The 19,487-nt window shown below is 42.2% G+C and overlaps 1 protein-coding gene across 1 annotated transcript in view; it reads right to left on the bottom strand.

The window, feature by feature from the left end:
• Window positions 1-8,854: 8,854 nt before the first annotated feature.
• Window positions 8,855-19,487, bottom strand: part of ARHGAP32 (Rho GTPase activating protein 32) — a 176,173-nt gene continuing 165,540 nt past the window's right edge. Inside the window, exons 19-21 of the mRNA XM_045283644.1 lie at window positions 17,737-18,615; window positions 16,046-17,031; window positions 8,855-14,763 (exon numbers count right to left, since the gene is read on the bottom strand). Of these exons, the coding sequence (XP_045139579.1) occupies window positions 12,511-14,763; window positions 16,046-17,031; window positions 17,737-18,615 (4,118 nt within the window). The 3' untranslated portion in view covers window positions 8,855-12,510. The remainder of the gene's footprint in view (window positions 14,764-16,045; window positions 17,032-17,736; window positions 18,616-19,487) is intronic.

The following is a 19,487-nucleotide window of genomic DNA, read 5'->3' as shown; positions in this document are numbered from 1 at the left end:
AGAAAGTTATGGCAACTGTGATTTGGAACTCCAAAGAGGTAATTTTAGTAGATTTTTTCAAAGAATACAGGGTGATCTTGGGGTCTTATTAAGGAAACATTTTTGAGAAACTGGAATACTGCCTGAGAAAAGGGCCAGGAAAATTGCCGGGTCATTGCTATGAAATTGCTCCTCTAAAATGGAGTGGAAAAGATGAAGAAGAAACGGGTCTCTGTTACTACATATTGGGAAACCTAGGGTAGCTGAAACTTCAATAAACAAGCGCAATTGTGGATGAAACTGTATCAATACCACCATCTGGTGGTTGTTTTGGGGAAATGTCAATATGCAGGAGGCGGAGGGGATCAAGGAGTCTTGTTCGCCCAGTAGTTAAGGCACTTAGCAGCTAACTGAAAGGTCAGTGACTTGAACCAATCGGCCAGTCCCAAGGAAGAGAGATGTGGCAGGCTGCTCTTGTAAACCTTGAAAACCCTATGCCGATAGACCTACTCTGTCCTAAAGGATTGCTATCAATCAGAATTGACAGCGACACGTTTGGTTTTGGTTTTGTTTTGTTATTGCCAGTTGGGAAGTGGTTTAAGGATGCCAGGAGCCATGGTAGTGACATGATGAACAGGCTCAGCTGCTAAATGACAGGTGGGCAGTTGGAACCCCCTGCCACTCCACAGGAGGAGATGCATCAGCCTGCTTTGGTCAAGGGTACAGCTTTGGAAACCTTAAGGGGCAATTCTATTTTGTGCTTTAGGGTCACTTTGAGTCAGAAATGACTTTTTTTTTTTTTTAATGGAGACATCGAGTATCTTGTAACTTCTGAAGAGCCTCCTATGGTTACAAAAGACATGGCAAGTTTGTGAAAGTTATTGCTTTCAGAAACCCTTTTCTACACAATATTTGTCTATTTACATGACAAATCTACGCAGGGACTTCAAGATGTTTGTGGGGGAAATTCCATTATTATTTAATTGTTTACCCACAAACTTTTTGAGGCCTCCCTCATATTTGAATACCTTCCACGTGCCACAAACGGTCAGATAACTGGGATTATATGATGAAGAATGTAGCTTTAGGGTTGGAGGGAGGGTTATTAACAAACTACAACGTGCAGATGACATAATCTTGCTTGTTGAAAGTGAGGAGGACTTGCACCCCCTTGCTGATGGAGATCAAGGATTACAGCCTTCAATATGCATTACAACTCAATGTAAGGAAGACAAAAGTCCTCACAACTGAATCAATAAGTAACATCATGATAAATGGAGAAAATATTGAAGCTGTCAAGGATTTCACCTTGCTTGGATCCATAATGCTCATGGAAGCAACAGTCAAGAAATCAAATGACACATTGATTGGGTAAGTCTGCAACATCAGACCTCTTTAAAGTGTTGGAAAGCAAGGATGTTACTTTGCACTTGACCCAAGCAATGGTATTTTCGATCCCTTCATATGCATGTGGAAATTGGACATTGAATAAGGAAGAATGAAGAATTGATGCTTTGGAATTACAGTTCTGGCAAAGAATATTGAAAGTACCATGGCCTTCCAGAAAAACAAAATCTTCTTGGAAAGAACAGAGCTGTCTTGGAAAAAGTTTGGCCAGAATGTTCCTTAGAGGCAAGAATGGAGAGACTTTGTCTCACGTGATTTGGACATGTTGTCAGGAGAGACCAGTCCCCAGAGAAGGACATCATGCTGCTAAAGAAGGGCAGCAGAAAAGAGGAAGACCTTCCACGAGAAGGATGGCCACAGTGGCTCCACCAATGGGCTCAAACATAAAAACAAGGGAGAGGGTGCCCATGCGCAGGCAGTGTTTTCTTCAGTTGAACATAGAGTCGTTGTGAGTGGAACCAGATCTGATGACACCCGAAAACAACAGCAGCAGGTGCCAACTTTCATAGAGCTTCTAGTGAGGCAAGAGACACTTAGTAGACAATTCAGTGAATACACACCGATCTGACAGATCAGTGCTATTTAGATAATAAGAGGGTCATGTGAGCTCAACGTAGGTCAAGGAAGCCCTCTCTGATGAAGGGGTCTCAATCCAGATCATTGCAACCAGAAGAGCAGTCATGCAGAGGTACTACTTTGGGAAGAGAACTCGGGATGGGAAGGGTTTTCATGTGAAAACTCGGGGCATATAGAGTAGCACAGGCTTGTAATGGGAGAGAGGTAAGAGAAAATACTGTCTAAAAGACAGATAGATCCTACAGTTTCGATGTAATCTTACGTGAAATTAGTCTTGGGAGGCGGGTATAAGAGCACTTTAGGTTCTGAGCATAGTACATGCACTGTGAATCTAGTGACCTTCAGGTGGTATAGGATTTCACAAAAGTCATGCAATCCAGTCGGAACCAGGCTAGGTCCTTTTCCTCAGCGAGTCCTAGAAACACTGGCTGTCTTTCATGCTTGTTACTTCCTTCTCGTGTCTTCTCTTTCACTGTAATGCGGGTTAGAAGTTGGTTGAATAGGCTGCTGAGGAACTTGGAAGTGCTACAGCAGGTGATCAAGAGCCCTCTTGACGAAGGGTTTTGGATTAGTGGTCACGTTCTCGAAAATAGGAGACAAACATGCAAGCATCCCAGAAGGTCCAGGGAATTACCCAAAGATGCATTTTTCTTTCTTTTTAAAAGGGAAGGGTCATAAAATCTCAAAAAAAAACCCTGATATATTTTGTCATTCTAATACATTCTGATAGGAACAGAACCATCTCACACCACAATCAAAGTAAAGTCCTTGCCAGTGCCATTGAGGACCACCCCGGGGAAGGGCAGCTGGACCAGGCGGAGTTGGGAACAGGAAACATGGAGCAATAACAATGACTTTCAAAGAATTTTTGAGGTTTGGGCATTAGAAAGCAATGTGAATATTTGAAGTTCCAGTAACGTCAGCCTCTAGTAATATCTTTACTACACTCTTAACCAACTCCTCTAAAAGTCATGTGACTTAGAGCAGCAGACCATTCCTGCACTCTGGGATTTCCCATTCATAAAGGAGAAAAAGAAAATAAGTATAGAGCCTAGGACCAAAAAAGCGAAGTAAATGGATTGAGTGATAAGAGATATTAGAGGTGGTCAAAGGACATCTTATAGAAAGAAGGTGGTGACATTGGAGCAAACACTTGAAGAGAGCAAGTCATATGAATGTCTAGACACAAGCATTCAAGGAAGAGGAGCATCAGTGAGTATACAGGCCTGAGACAGACATGGGCTTGTTCGTGTCTGTGAAATATTCAGGAACAGGGGATTGTACTGCCCCATCAAACAGCCAACACTGAGCATTCTGCCCCTTGACAAGCCTTCTTTCCTTCTCAGGTTATGGGAGCAAGGCACCATTCTCCACTCCCAGAACTCCTTGATGGAATCAATGATCACGAACTTGAGTGCAGGGCCAATCCCAATCTCTAGCCACTATTTGTGGCCCTCAAAGGTCCCACCACACCCGACAACTTCCCAGTTCTACTTTGACCCTCAAATCTTTTGTCCTAAGAACTGGTAACCATAGAGCTCTCTGCTGTTAACCAATATTATGGTGTGGTTAATCAGTAATTAATGCACAATAATCTGAGCAAAGGGTGTGATGTTCTTCTTCCAGGGCCATGAAACCCCACATTTCACCTGCTGCCTTCCCTGGGGTTGGCAGGGCTCAGAGCCTAGTTCTAGAATCACTGCAGTGGTTGAACTAGAACTTCTTTCTGGTGAGAAGAGCCTATGAAACACGCTGCCCAGATCAGAATCACACTGGAGGGGTTTGTTTTAAATGAAGATCACCGAGTCCAATCCCACAAACACTAAACCAGAACTTCTGCTCCAGGGACTGCCATTTAAGCAACTCCTCCGATCTTTTATATGGATTCTAAAGTCATAGAACTTACTCAGTTCGAACACAGAGCTGAGCCAACAAATGTCAGGACCCTTTTCAGAATGGCTTTAGGAAATTAAAAAAGTCCTTGGGTAATTAACTAACTCAGTGGTAGTCTGTATGTTTTCACAATGTCCTTTCCTCTCTTCCCACTGGAGTTTACTGTAGCTGCTAAATGTCTTCTATGGGCTCCCATTCGTCTTTGAGGAGAAATAGTTTGAAATTATTAGCAGGCATAATCCTATAGAAGACTCATAATACAGGATGCAGGGAGAACTCTTAGCCTTTGTTTCATTCTCCTTTCTAAGGACCTTATATAATTATACCTCATTTTCTACAACCTGCTATCCAATCAATTTGCTTGAAGAAAAGAACATTAGACCTTTTGAATAGAAAAAAAGATTGTATAGAAGGGTAAATAAAAAAGTATTGTTGCAAAAGAATATAAATTTATACTAAACAAAAAAAACATAAAAATGTGAAGCTATTGTTTCTTGACATATGCACCATCTAAGTCTATACATTGCTGAAGGCAGTGTTTTTATCTCTATAACCCTTCTTCAACTAAATCTGTGCTCTTAGTTTACACCAAGTCAAAACAGCAGTTTTGGCATTCAGGAGGGACTCTAGTTGTGGTCCTTTGAAATGTTAAATTTGGGGTACAAAAAGAAGTCTGAAGGGGCAAGGTTAGGGCCAGCAGGTTGGACAATTTACTTACCAAATCTCTCAATAGCTTGTCTTGGCTCCCTTTCTCTTCACCATCTTATAGAATACTATCTTCCCCTTCACCCAAGTTAACACCCGCTTCCCCTTTCCCTCCCACCCCACCAAAACTAACGAAGCTCACTGCCACCCAGTCAATTCTGACTCATGGGGGCACTACAGGGCACAGTAGAATGGTCTTTGGGGGTTTCTGAGATGGCAACTCTTCAAGGGAGTAGAAAGCATAGCTTTCTCCTGTGGGACAGCCAGCAGTTTCGAACTGCTTATCTCTTGGTTACTACTCCAGGTAACCATCAAAGTCGTCTTTTGGTACGAAAACCGTTGTTTTGGGTTTTCCTTGACAACAGTGGTTTCATACAATATTTGTCCTTTTGTGATAGACTAGGTTTCCTCAGCATACTTTCCTCCAAGTCCATCTACGCCCTGAGGTGCTTCAGTTTCATCATTTTTCTTGAGCATTTAGGTTGCTTCAATCTTCTTGTTATTAAGAGCAGGCTGCAATGAACGTGAGTGTGCATATATGCCTGTTAATGCTCTTACTTCTTTACGGTGTATGCCCAGCAAAGGGATCGGTGGGCCATACAGTACTACTTCTATTCCATTGTTTGAGGAAGTGACATACCACTTTCCAAAATGACCACATTTTTACAGCCCCACCAGTAGTGTGTGTTCCAATCTCTCCTCACCATCGCCAGCATTTTAAAAAACTTTTCTATCAATGCTGATATTGTTTTGATTTGCATCTCTCAAAAGGTTAGTGTGAGGACTTCTTCATCCACGCAGGCAACATGGATATCTTCTTTGAATTGTCTGTTCATGTCCTCTGCCAATTCTATTATTATTCAATTTTTTGTTGTTGAAGTGTTTCAGTATTCTATAAATCCTAGAGATTAGTTCCTTGTCTGATGCAGTTACTAACCAGCTCCCCTGCCCCCACCCACCCGCCCCCACCCTGGGTCTGTGGCTTTTTACTCTTGATGAACACCATCTTTTAGAAGATACCAATAATTGATTATCTTCTGGTTTTTCATTGTTTGATAGTGTTTACGCCTTGTATTAACGTCCTTAAGTTGTCTCTATTTTCTCATTAATGATCTTAAAAGGTCTAGAGTTTATATGTAGGTTTTTCAGTCTACCTTGAATTCATTTTTTTATATGGAGGGAAGTATGAGTCTTGTTACATTTTTCTGCGAATGGAAATCAAATTTTGTCAGCATGAATTTTTGAAGAGGCTCTTTTCCTCACTTAATGAATTTTCGAAGAGGCTCTTTTCCCCCATTTAATGTATCGTGGCCCAGTTATTTGTAGGATAGATTTCTGTGTTCTCTATTCTACTGTTCTACAAATCTTGCAGTTCTCAATTTTGTTTCTTTCTAATAATAAAAAAGCCCTGTGATTGTCCTGTGTCCTTTGAGGAAGTCAATCAAGATTTCCCCTTTGGGTTCCCCCCAAAACAGTCCCCATGATCTTCTGAGCTTATTTCTTTGCCTCGAATTGAACCAGCCTAGCAGATTCCCTCGGAAGTTCCCTGCACCATATTGGCAAACCCAAGATCCATCCTTACTTAGGATTCATTCCATAACCCTTTGTAGCTTTGATCTCGCTTAAAGGACTGAGGGAAAGATGAGTTCAGAGCTAGGTGATCTCTGCATAATGCTTTGAACATTCATTTAGTTGAAAACTTGCTGAGACCAAGTGTTTGCTTAAAACTCAAAATGCCAAACCATATGAGAACCCAACTTTAATAGATATTGCATCAATGGAAATTCTATAATCTTCTTCCAACAGCTTCTAGACTTAAGGCAGTTTCTTCATTCATCAAAGTTGATGGTCTTCCCTGTCTTGGCCCATCTTTGAAATCTTCCTGAACTTCCTTAAAACACGTTATCCATCTAAGAACTGTCTCTGATGTGTGGCAGCACTGTCAAAAGCTTGCTACAAAGCATCAAGCTTTATGAAGATGTACACATTTGGTTTTGTTTAAAATTGCTATTACCCCCAACCACAAAATCATTTTTCCCATTGCACAAGTGTGTTTTCTGTGGGTAAAGGGAGATATTGGACAGTGTAAGACATGGAAAAATAATAATTTATAAATTATCAAGGGTTCTTGAGGGAGGGAGGGGGGAAATGAGGAGCAGATACCTAGGGCTCAAATAGAAAGAAAATGTTTTGAGGATGATGCCAACAAATGTACAAATGTGCTTAACACAATGGATGGATTGGGAGGAGTTGTACCAGCCCCCGATACAATTACTTCCTTAAAGTTTTTTCTTTTGAATACACTCAAACAAGCTGAAAACAATGACCTCAAAGCAATGTTTGAATGTGCTTTTTTAAATAGAACCATTTATGACTGGAACATTGGTAGCAATACTTTTTGACTTGCCCTCACGGTGACTAGTAGAGAATTAGTTGATTGTATTATGAGTAGGTAATTTCCTAATCATTTATTGATACAATTCAGGAGAACCTTTCAGGGCCTCACTCAGAACTTCTTTTGCTGGGCAGCTTGCTCATGACTTTCAAGACATATTAGAAACACAAGCAAAGTGAGGAAGAATGTTTACAGGTAGTTGATAGACAACAGCAAAAAGTGGCCCGCAGGAAGCAAAGAGGGATATAGAAAAACTAGCAAAGACAGACATATACAAAGCATAAGAGGCCAGGGATATTAGGCCATTTGGTTGAGAAGAAAATACTCCTTTAATTTCAATGTGCCTGTGAGAATAGAACTATATTACAGCTCATTAGTAATTCAAAGACATAAATCATGGACCTTTAAGTATAGTGGCAGCAAAATTTTTGGTTTAAAGTATATTCTCCAAATATTTTAATAAAACTATGTAAAATAAAGATTGAACTTAATTTTGCTTTCTATGCATTACTCTCAATGACATGGAAAGCATCACCATGTGAAATGTCCCACTTCTGCAGGCTTCCAGAAACTCAGATTTGTTGTACCAGGGAAATCATGATGATTTTAAAACCCACCTTTTCCTATAAAACCACAAATGACTACAGCTTAAACTCTACCAATGAGTTTGGCATGGACTCCTTAAGGATGAACACATACTTTGATAGGTAGTGTATTTTCATCAGCATGGGGGAAACTTGGTGATGAAACACTTGGCAAAAAAAAAAAAAGAAACACTTGGCATATGAGCCCCAGAAAATCCAGTGTTAGACCCAGTGAAAATGTCATCCATGTCTTTTCTTTAATCCCATTTGAGCTGAATTGTCATACTCGGATTTGGGAGTGTACTGAAAACAGATGTTCTATTTTTGCTCCGTCTGGAGTGTGGTATGCAGGTGTACAAAGGTGACTGGCTCTCCAGTTTCATCGGTATAACAACTGTATTACTAACAGAAAATCCCAATAATTTAACATGAGAAATTACTTGTAATGTGTGATTTCCAGTGGGAAAATTCCTATTTCAATAGCTCAATACTGAAGTTTATGGATAGGAGGGTGAAATAGCTGTGACATGTCACCCCATTGATCACTAAGGTTGATTCGGATGATCTGGCTGGCCAGGCGGGTGTCCCCTTCCTCCCTCATGGCTCCATGTGCATCTCTCCTGAAGCTGTGCCCTCAGTTGAAGAGGATGACCCTCCCTGATAGGGCCATCCTTTGGTCAAGGGTTAGCTGTGCTCCCCTGCTAGAACCTCCAAACAAGCTCTCAATATTGAAGTTTGTTTTGTTGTTTAAAATCCTAGTTGACTTTGGACTATTTTTTGATAACTGGCACAAGAATAAGCTCTGGACCTACTGTTGGATAGTTTGGTTGCTTGTAACATTTGGTTCAGATCTTTAACAACCCATCTCACTGGAATATTGCCTGTTATCTGATATTTGGCACAAGACGGTTTACTAAAGGACCAAATGCAGGAGAGTAATTTTCCCCCTTCATTTCACCCGAAGATAAACATGAAATGCCACAAATGCCTTGTGATGATCTTTAAATAAGAAACTGATAACAGCAAAGATTTAATACAGGCATGGATGTAGCATGTCTGCTTACTTTCCAGTAGACAAAGGAGTTTTGGTAATTTTAATGATATTCATGTTTAACCTGGAGATGTGGCCAGGCAGCATACCCGTGGCAGAGAGATAGAAACAGGACACATTTAACAACTTTTCTCAACTCACCATTTGGCATAAGAGGTGTCATATATGAAAACTGGCTTTTGGTCCAATGACCTAGGTCAATTACTCCCATCTACTATGTTATAATTCATATTAAGTCAAAAAGGAAACACATACACAAAGAAGTCTGTTTTAACCTGAAATACTTGTTGATATTTGAATTGCTTTCAGTGGAACATTTGCGTTAAACCACAAGAATCTCCATCTGGATCACTGGAGTACAAAATCCCCCTCCCCCTCCCCAACCAAAACAAAGAAATAAACCCCCAAATCCACAAGTCAGCTTCAAATAAGTTTTTGTGGGGGAAAAAAGAGACTAAATATTTACATATGGGGCAAGAAATAAATCACAAAATTATTTACAAAAATACACAAGCTTATGTGCATTAACAATTTACACCAGTTCACAAAAATATTAAAACATAATAAAACTATATAAATTAAAAGAACGCAGAGATATGATGTAAGACTTTCTAGGGTGCTTCTCTCATGCAAGTCATGGCTGAAAAAGAACCTGGTTTTGCTATCTCAGGATCTAAACTCTAAAACAAACACTGTTTACTCTTTGAACATTAACAGTACTAATCAGGTAAAGGGAAAAGGGACCCTCTGTGCACACCGACATTCTTGCATTCAGTTACGACACACCGTTCCTGACGTGTCTGTAACACACAAAACGGAAAATCACATGCCTCTAACCATTTCAAAATAACTTTCTGACATCCTTTTGCTTTCATTATACATTCTGCTTAGGCGATACTTTGCCAACATCCCAGATAGGTGACTGACATGGGAATACACAAATGGACTCTGCAGGTACCGCAAATAAAGGGGCACATTTCCAATTTACACTGTATGCATCTATTGCTACTTTAACTGCACATCCTCCTCCTGTATTCCCACTCACATTAAGGGCCTCTCCTCTTTATGAAATGAGTCTAGTTTTTTCCAATCTGACTCTAATTAAAAAAAAAAAAAGCTTTGTCTTTCTTAAGACATGTGAAGGCCCTACCCTCAAGCTATCCCGCAGCCTTGCATGTTTAAAAGGAGACTAACCCTAACTAGCCATAAGGCGTGGAGGAAATTAAACATTTGAAAATAGCACTTCTGGGGTTGTTAGCAAAGTCTCTAACCTGACATCCAAGGAATCCGTCAATAAAACCAAGTGTGGGATCAGAACTCCAGGGGGCGGGGTTAACGGCACACGATAACTTCTAGAGACATGGCTATGAAAAAATATCAAGGGAATTACATTTTGGGTCTAATTCTTGATCAGAATCCTCCATGTCATCATTTAGTTACTGTATTTGTGACGTCACACACAAGGTGAACTATGCTGAGGTAACCAGCTCACAGTGATTTGCCATCCAATTTCTACCCCACAATATTAGGAAGGGAAAGATATAGGCAAAGTCCTTCAAATACATGACTCCAAAGTTAAGGCTATATCTACATACAGTTAATGAAACAGCTCTAGGTTTTATCTGGAGTTTGTGTTTCACATTTATACCAGTAATTTCAGTTGCTACTCTGTATTCAAAATATTTACCAATATTTCTAAACCCATTATTAGTAAGAAATTGCTCTGAGGCATTAACATTCGTATTTATAAATGAAGAGTTTAGTTTCAGGAGTAAACAATGCATGATAACAAATCCACAGATATTAAAACTGGAAAGGACTTTTTCAGCCACTTCCTACGGGCTCTCTGTTGCCAAGGCCCACCAGGCCTTCCTAATCTCCAAGCTGCTGGTGCGTACTTACAAGGCTGGTGTGATTTCAGAGGGGATTATCGGACAAAAAGAGATGGTTAGGTGAAAAAGAGTCCTGCATATTCACCAAAGATCAAACTCCTGAATACAGCACCCAGTGTGTTGGCATGCCAAATGGAACGATCCTCAACATTCTGGGTCTAGACTAGCTGGGTCTGCACTTTACTAATGTAGACGCTACGCTTAACAGGTCTTTTCATATTAGTGTTTCAAAGTATCTACTACAATCCTTATTGAATCCCCCCAACTAATTCTGGGACAACAAAAGAAAACCTTATAGGATATTTCCACATAGAAATGTATCATTTTTAAACTTTTTCTAAATATAAACCCTTAAAATACAATCATTTGATTTTTTTTAATAAAAAAGGAACTGGCATGAATCCTAATCTTTATATAATTTCACAGCAATAATAGCAGCATGATTTTAGCCTCTTAAAAGATTTCCTCCTTTGCTCTAAATAAAAGTTAATTCCAAGTTTAATAAAGCCAGAGCAGCTATCATCCAGTAAATGGAATGGACTTTTTCCTAGTGTCTTCTACAAACGGAGCACTTAAAATCTGGTTATAGATAAAACTCAAGCATTATTAAGACTTACGGAATGCAACGACAATCTAAACTCATTTTGTCAATATAGGACTGTATTGCTAACCTGGCATATAGGTGATGGGGTGAATTAAGAATGAAGTTGGGGTAGGAGGTGTTTTGTACTACTGTAATAAGGTATGAAACTTTCAAAAGAAAGTCCTGGGTATTAAACATGTTTAACATGTCTACAGAGCTATACAGAGCTGTACCTGAAATGCTGGTGGTCAGTGGCAATAACAATGAAACTGATCACACAAGTACAGAGGGGAATGACCAACATGTAATCACTGAGCGCTTAAAGGTAAACTGCCTGGAATTCCAACTGATGAAATGGTGCTGTGTGCTAAGTGGTTATTGTAGTAACACGGATTACTAAGAGATGATTAGTAGTTACTTTGAGAATTTGCAGGGAACTTGTACTATGGTTTAGAAACAAGTTGACATGTAAATTTGTAATAATGATAATTATTGGTCCAGTCAAACCATGCTGCTGGATGTTTTGTTTTCCTTATGAAAATGAATTACTTTAGGAGAACAAATGGGGTCATATATTTTACAAGGATTTCAACTTACCAGATACTATAGGGAGAAAAACAAGCCAACAAAAGACCCCTGCAGGCAAGAAACACATTACATATAGTTTTGGGTGCTAAGTTTACTGAGAGCAAGAACTTTTTCCCACCTAAGAAGTTCCTTTATAACTCCCATCAACAGTGATCTGAACTTGGATATCAATCTAGAAGGAGGAACATGAGTGGATGTAAACAGCATGGTTCAGACTGGATCTAAATAGTCTGACATTGCAAGGGATTCTCAAAGCCACTTTCCTTATTAAATGTTTAAAGCCATAATGTTTTCTTTTTTTAAATTACAATGTGGCTAAATTTTCAATTGGCTTATCTTAAGGGTCAGGGAAGTCGCCATTCTAATGTAACAGAGAAGCCTCTTTGGAAGACAAGGGATAACGGAGGAAAAACTGGATGTCTACCAGGGAAAGTTGCGTGGCTACTGCAGCAAGTAAGGGGAACAGAACAATAAATGCAAAAGTCTACCAGGAAATAGATGTAAACCGCTCAGAGCTACATAGCAAATTCTAAGAAGAAACAAGTTCAAATTCGGTTAGAGGCAGTCCTCAGACTCTTGCAAATTATCCCTATATGGCAAGTGTGGTCCATGACAAATTCCTTTACTAGATTTTCAACACGGTGCTTTTACAATCACTTAGATTTCTTTAAATGACAAAAATGACAGTCTACAGATGGAAGAGGTGATGAAGCAGGTCAGGGGTATGATGGCGATTTATTTTTATTAGAATTTTTTAAATGTAGTTGGGCATTTGTTTTTAATCTTTTTGGTTATTGAAAAAAAAATAGAGCAGTCCACTGCCCAGCAGAGGCTGCTTCATCTCTATTGCTCCAGGCTCATTCTGCATGGATCTGGGTCTCAGGGTGCTGCAGGGACAGCTCTGTCGGGAGGAAAGCCCCTTGGCCCAAAGCTGTGGCATATGTCCTGTTCTGTGAGTGGGAAAAGCCTGAGGGTACGTATGTCCCCATACCTCCTCCTCCTCCTCCTCCACCAAACACTGCTCGTGAGTGCTGTGGCAGGGAGTGGTAGTCCTCTAAGTTGTCGTACTGGGACACGACGGTTGTGCTGCTCTGGTGCTTGCCGGGCATCTGGTACTGGTACAGCATGCCAGGGTCCCGCTCCACGTTCGGCGTATGGTGGAGTTTCAGGCTATGACTCCTCTCTGGCTTAGGAGGTGGGACTGCGGACTGCATGAGGTGCTCTTCTTCCTTGTAGCAGTCTCTAGAGTGTTTCTCTGGGGCAGGAGGCTGCCTAGCCCTGGGCCGCTCTAGCTCTTTGGAAAGCCTTACCTCTTTGTGGTTTAGTCTTAAAGACTCCTGCCCTGATATAATGTATTTCCCTCCAGAGTTATGGTAGCTGACTGGCTCAGAAGTGTCTGGAATTCCTTTGGACCCATAATCTAAGTGGCCAGCTCCCTGGGGATAAGGTGGACCATTTTTTGACTCACATAATTGCCTATGGCTTGTGTCCTGGTGTGCTCTATGCTCAGGGAGACTACAACCCATGTCATGAATCTTTCTGTTCCGAAGGCTGCTTTGCTTTTGCGGGAGGGAGGGTTTCTCTGGCTGCCCATTGCCATATCCTCCATGGTGGTGGGCTCTTTCTAACTCTGGCTCTGGATGCTTCCTATAGAAGCGGTCCTCTCCCTCAGGACTCATGGCTTTGGTTGGGCATCGCCCTTCCTTTCCCTCTGCCACTGAGAGAAGTCCAGTTTTCCCAGGATCCGATTTACTGCGAAGGTGAATGACGTAGATCCCACCCACGTCATCTTGCACAGCTGGCGTCAGGTTATCGTACTGGGACATAACAGGCCCTTGCACCTTCTGCCGAGCGCGGCTCTCTCTCCAGATGGACTGCATGCGGTGTTTGTCCATGTCTTCAAGATCCCATGAGGTGTAAGTGTGCTTTATGTCAGTTGCTGGAGGCATGTTGACTGCATTGTGGTCATTTCCAGGGAAATAGCCAATTACGTTGGCCCTTGGTCTCGGAGGCAAGCCAGGATAACTGTACATATTCTTCCCTTGTAGTCTAGAATGATAGAAGGCAAAATCTCGATTGGGTAGGCGGTGAAGAGGCCTCAGCTGTACAGTGCCATAGGCATCCACATCACACAGGGCTCCATCTGGACTGTAATAGGAACTAGAACTGGAATATGGGCTGTACCGGTAGTGAACCCGGCCATTTTCAAAGTAAGGCTGAAGCTGAGTTACGTGATAATCTGAGCGCGCCTGGGAGGACTGATATGGCTTATATTGGTACAGGGGTCTTGGGCAGTAAGCTGGTTCATCATCTGGGGGGACTTCTGTCCTTGAAATGGGAACGGAGCGAATCATGGAAGATGGAGGTGCATGGAGAGACTGCACCCTCCGGATGGTAGGGTAAGATGGAATATCTTCAGGGCAACAAGCATTCCTAACAGATGAGCTCATAGAGGACATATATTCAACCCTGTTGCACGGCTTAGCATGATGTCCAGATGAATTTCTTCCTGGGGCCACGTAAGTGTTGTAGCGAGGCCCCACGGAGGCTGGTGGCTCTGATCTAGAACCGTATGCTTGGTGTTGCTCCAATTTATTGTGATGTGGGGGTACACTCTGGGGGCGGAACTGGCAGTTTGGAGTCATGCTGAAATGCAAATAGTTTTCTTGACCAAAGGGCTCAGAAGTGACATCAGGCCTGGCAAAGGAGGAATAAGGTGTTTTTTGAGAAGCATGCTTAAGTTGTGGGATGGGAGGCTGTACAGGCAAACCATCGTCCACAGAGGCTGAAGAAGCAGTGATAAAGGAGTGATAATTTGAAGTGTTGGATGCATCTGCACTGCTGGCATGGATGGCAGCAGCAATCTTACTCTCCATGGTCCTGGTAGGAGGGACAGGAGCAGTGAAACCACAGGAAGGGCGCACAGGAACCGATTCAGTGCGTAGGTGCAGCATGGGGGCCCGGGCTCTTTCAGGAAGGCCTGGGTAGACCGTGGTTGCAGAGAGGCTACACTGAACAGTGGCACTGCCATCGCTGACAAAGACAAAAGAAGGCTCTTCGATCATTCTAGGCTCCGGTGGTTTCTCTGGAGCTGGAACTACTCCGGGAACCTAGTGAAAGATAACAAAAGAATGGGCCTTTTCGTTGTACAAGCTCCTCTCTATGGAATCAAATGTTATTAAATTTGTAGCTCATTTTGCTGAGGACATTTGGGAAGCAGCTTTAATTTCCCCAAGCTATGTAGTCATACCGGAAGGACAAGAAACTGCCTGCTCCACACCAGTAAAGGATGTCCTAGGTTGCTATCTGGTATACCAAACATCCATTGCCATGTTTGGAGAACAGTCCCGTTTTCTAATTTATAAAAGGTTTTACACGTGAGATGCCCCAAGGACATTATCTTAGTGTATGTTTAGAAAAGTAATATGCCCCCAAAATATTCTAAGTTTATATATCTAGCTACCCAATCAAGCCGTCTAGGTCAGTCTCAACACCTAAAACATTTAGATAAATAGTTGATTCGAGTTTGAGAGATTTTTGAAGTGAATGATGGTTGCACACAGTGAGCCTCAGAGTACAGGGAAGGCCGCAAAGTAACTCATCTAAGCTGGCAATCAGATCAGAAGTTGCTGTCTCTCGCCAGCCTGACTCTATCTTAATCTCTGCAGTAGAGGATAAATTATTTCACAGCAATACTGCAAATATGCTCTCCATGAGAAATGCTTGTAAGAAATGGCTGGTTCTACTAAGGACAGGAATTTTAAGTCCTTTTAATTCAAGTTGACTTTAAGAACTCTGTGGCTTTTTTTAAAAGAGAAAATTAAGAAGAGAGCTTAGTATTCTCCAAGCAATATTCATTTTCTTCTCAAAACAGACAACTGACTAAGAAACAATCTGCTGATTACTGTTGAGAAAATAATGAAAAGTCCTAAAACACTGTCATCTCATAAGCATTTAAAGTGTCTGCAAGGCAGTCTTACAAATGTCTCAAGAGTGAAATATACTTTCACTGTGTGGATGGGAACGACCAGCAGAGATGTTTCAGTGACTTGCCCAAAGTTACAGTGAGCCAGTAATGGAGTTCAAAAGCAACTCCTGCAACTCCAGGTACCTACAGTCTGATTTGGCTCATCTGATCATCATCTCTGTATCATTATGAAAAAATGATCTGGACCCTTGATGAAGAAAAGGTAGCCAGCATAGTTAAACTGTAGTCAATAAGTAACTGCTCCTTTCTCAAAGAGAAACCAACATCAAGCTAGATTCCAGCCTCAAATGGGAAATGTTTCAGGGAGACTGCGCAGGACCTACAAGCAAATGCTGTACCCAATATATCCTGCATACCTCGGGAAAAAGTTTATTTCATACTCCTTGATTGTTGCCCTTTCTTACCTTGTGGGAGTTATTTAATCCAGTATTGGCTGCTGCTTGTACCTGTCCCACGGTTAGTGGCTGCTCTGTGGACCTCTCGGAAGGAGGTGGGGGCAGGGGACGACTAGTTCTGTGAGCGCGCTGGAGGGTAGCAACAGCAAACGCAGTGGCTGCAGGAGGCGGCTCGACCACAGTCCAGCTGGCTTCCTGGGTGTTGACGTCAGCTGTTGCAGGAATGGCTGTCATGTAAGCCAGGGTGGTTGTACTGGTATTTTCTTCAGGGGGCCCAGATGGAGGGTAGATTTTGTCCCTAGGCAAATTAGAAGGATTGGAAGATTTGTCTCCAGGTTCTGAAGTGTGGTGGGGCCTATCCACCCTTGCACCAAGATGAAGGGGAGGTTGTTCCCCACTGTAGAAATGGAGGCGAGAAAGGTCCTGGTCCACAAAGGACACGGTTGGCATGCTGATCTTCCCAGACTGGTCTTCAGGGAAATGCATATGATCATTAGATCTCTCTGAGTCTGTGACGGGAACTACAGGGATTCGGGCCTGTTCCAGGTCCCCAGGTAAACAGGTTTGATGTGGCTGATTCCCTGGGGAGTCTGCTTTATGAAGTTGCTCCCCAGATTCAGTTGCACTGGAATGGGTAGGATACTCAGTAGCTGCTGGGTCTGGTACATGCTGCCCACAGTTCCCAGATGCACTGTTCTGGAGCTGGAACTGCTCTACTGGCATATCTGTTTGGTTATAGGCCTTATCTAGGGTAACATTAGAGTAGGAACTGGGCAGTTTATCTTCAGCTGTAGCCACTGTTATGTCTCCATAATTTGCATAACCAGCCTGAGAATTCCCTGGTCTCTTCAATGACTGAGTTGAAGCTTGCTGTGCAGACTCAGCTAGGGCTAGCGCCAACATGCGGGCAACGTTTTTCGGAGGCGGAGGTGGTGGGATAAGAGAGACTGAACTGACAGGAACGGAATCCTGAGGGGGGTCATGGGTAACTGCTCCTAGTGGGAAATTGGGAAAAAAAATGAGAGTGAAAAGGTAGCTTATGTAATCCTATATGGAAAGCCAAACATTCCCCAATTGATCATTAAAAAAATAGATGCTTTCCATATTTCAAAACGGCAATCCATGATCTTCTATCCCACATGCAAATGCTGTAAAAAACACATCTGGTTCAGAAGGAAAACTAAAACAAAGCATTTAGAGATTTCAGTTTCCTCTTGAATTGCTAGAGATTGGGGATGGGGGTGGGGGTGGGGTTGCAGCAGATCCCTTATCTGGCTCAGAAAAGACTGATTAGAAAACAAGCTTCAAGTGCTTGCAGATTGTTACAAGAATATTTTCTTACATTTGATAGTGTAGGCTGGTTTGTTAACTTGTTAGGCTATCATACAGATACTTTATTAGAAGAGAACACAGAATCAAGAGCTATGAAGTTGTGCAAAAGTTTTCCATGAATTCTGACTGTCCAGAGAGGTAAAGGGAGTTTATGAAGTTTTGAAGTAGGGCCATCAGCCCATTGGGGAATTTTTGTTTGATTGCTTTTAATTTAGGGCTTTGAGCCATCAGCACCACCCAGAAAAGCATTCTCTTGGATTACAGGATAGCTCTGCAGAGCACATTCCTCTCTTAAAAAGGCACAGGTGGCACACAGGATTGAAGGCCCCTCTCAACTTAAAGAAAGAATGGAGGAAAACACACAGTACCTGTCTGTGCCTGTCCAGCAGGTACAGCCTTACTCTGACTGCTCAGGATGGCCTGCTCCTCTCTCTCTGGCAAGGCCATCTCTTCCAGAGCCACCTGGTCAATGGCCTGGACTTCAGGTTCACAATCTTCTTGGGCTTCTTGCTCACTTTTTCTCATCATTACTACCTGGGTAGGGGATCTATCTGTGACATCTATTTCTTCCACGTTTTTGTTCCGGGTTGCAGAAGATGTGTTCTGAGCCGCAGATTCCGTGACTGCACCAAGGACTTCTGATATCCGAGGGGGCAGAGTCACTGAAATGGGCTCAGATATGTTCATAGAAGGTGACTTGCTTAGTTTCCGTCCTATCTTTGGAGAAAAAGCATAGACAACCTTTTCAGTGAATGAGGATGGTTTAGAGGATGTTTCTTCACTTGGGCTCAAGTCCAGGGTGAAGAATGGACTCAGTTTCTCCTGGAGAGGAGAGACAGGTTCAGAACTTGCAGTGCTTCCTGGAGTCTGAGACTGGCTACCACTTCCCTCTGCTTCTTTTTTATTGGTACTTGGTTTATCCTTGGAGTGTTCTAATGAATCTAAAAAGGAAGCACCACTTTCCAGACATTCTGTTTCAGTTTTGGGAGGACTACATTGAAATGACATTGGATCAAAGTCCAGGCTGGCCACTCCAATGTCTGGTGGACTCAAGTCAACATCCTCAGCTGAATGAGGAGATATAAGTGCTGGAATGTGGAGCCGCCCTACTTCCTCCTCACTTTCACTGTCATGGGGCAGATTATCATAAGAATTACAGCGGTTTCCCAACATTTCTCCATTAAAAGAAGCAGACAGGGCATCGCTGCTAGATCTGGGTCTTCTGGGTCGGAAGAGCTTGGAATCACCTGGTGAAATGGATAACAATATCAAAATGTGAGCCTTAAAATACATACAATATCATTAAGTGTTACCTACTTATTACAAGAGCTTGGAATCACCTGGTGAAATGGATAACAATATCAAAATGTGAGTCTTACAATATACACAATATCATTTAAATGTTACCTACATGAAAAAAAATAATTTTATTGGGGGCTCTTACAGCTCTTATCACAATCCATATATCCATTGAGTCAGGCACATTTGTACATCTGTTGCTGTCAGTTACCATTTTCAAAACATTTTCTTTCTACCTGAGCCCTCCATATCAGCTCCTTATTTCCCCCTCCACTACCCTCCTTCCCTCATGAACCCTTGATAATTTATCCTTTTTTCCCCCCTTCATGTCTTACACTGACCGGTATCTCCCTTCACCCATGGTTCTGTGGTCCATCCCCCTGGGAAGGGGTTATATGGAGATCATTGTGATTGGTTTCCCCTTTCTCCCTCAACCTTCGCCTTCCCTTCTGATATCTCTATTCTCATTATTGGTTTTGAGGGGTTTATTTGTCCTGGATTCCCTGTGTTGAAAGCTCTTATCCATACCAGTGTATACATGCTCTGGTCTAGCTGATTTGTAAGGTAGAATTGAGGTCATGATAGTGGGGGGCAGGAAGCATTAAAGAATTAGTGGACAGTTGTATGTATCATCAGTGCTATACCGCACCCTGGATGGCTCGTCTCTTCCTTGTGATCCTTCTGTAAGGGGATGTTCAATTTTATATAGGGGGACTTTGCGTCTCCACTCCGGGCTCCCCCCCATTCACACTGATAGGATTTTTGTTCTGGGTCTTTGATACTTTATACCAGATCCCATCCACACCTCATGATCACACAG

The sequence above is a fragment of the Echinops telfairi genome, unplaced genomic scaffold, assembly GCF_000313985.2.
Source record: "Echinops telfairi isolate 266 unplaced genomic scaffold, ASM31398v2 ScPeMD7_7465;HRSCAF=8503, whole genome shotgun sequence".
Taxonomy (NCBI): Eukaryota; Metazoa; Chordata; class Mammalia; order Afrosoricida; family Tenrecidae; genus Echinops; species Echinops telfairi.
This window is presented reverse-complemented; position numbering and strand designations above follow the sequence as displayed.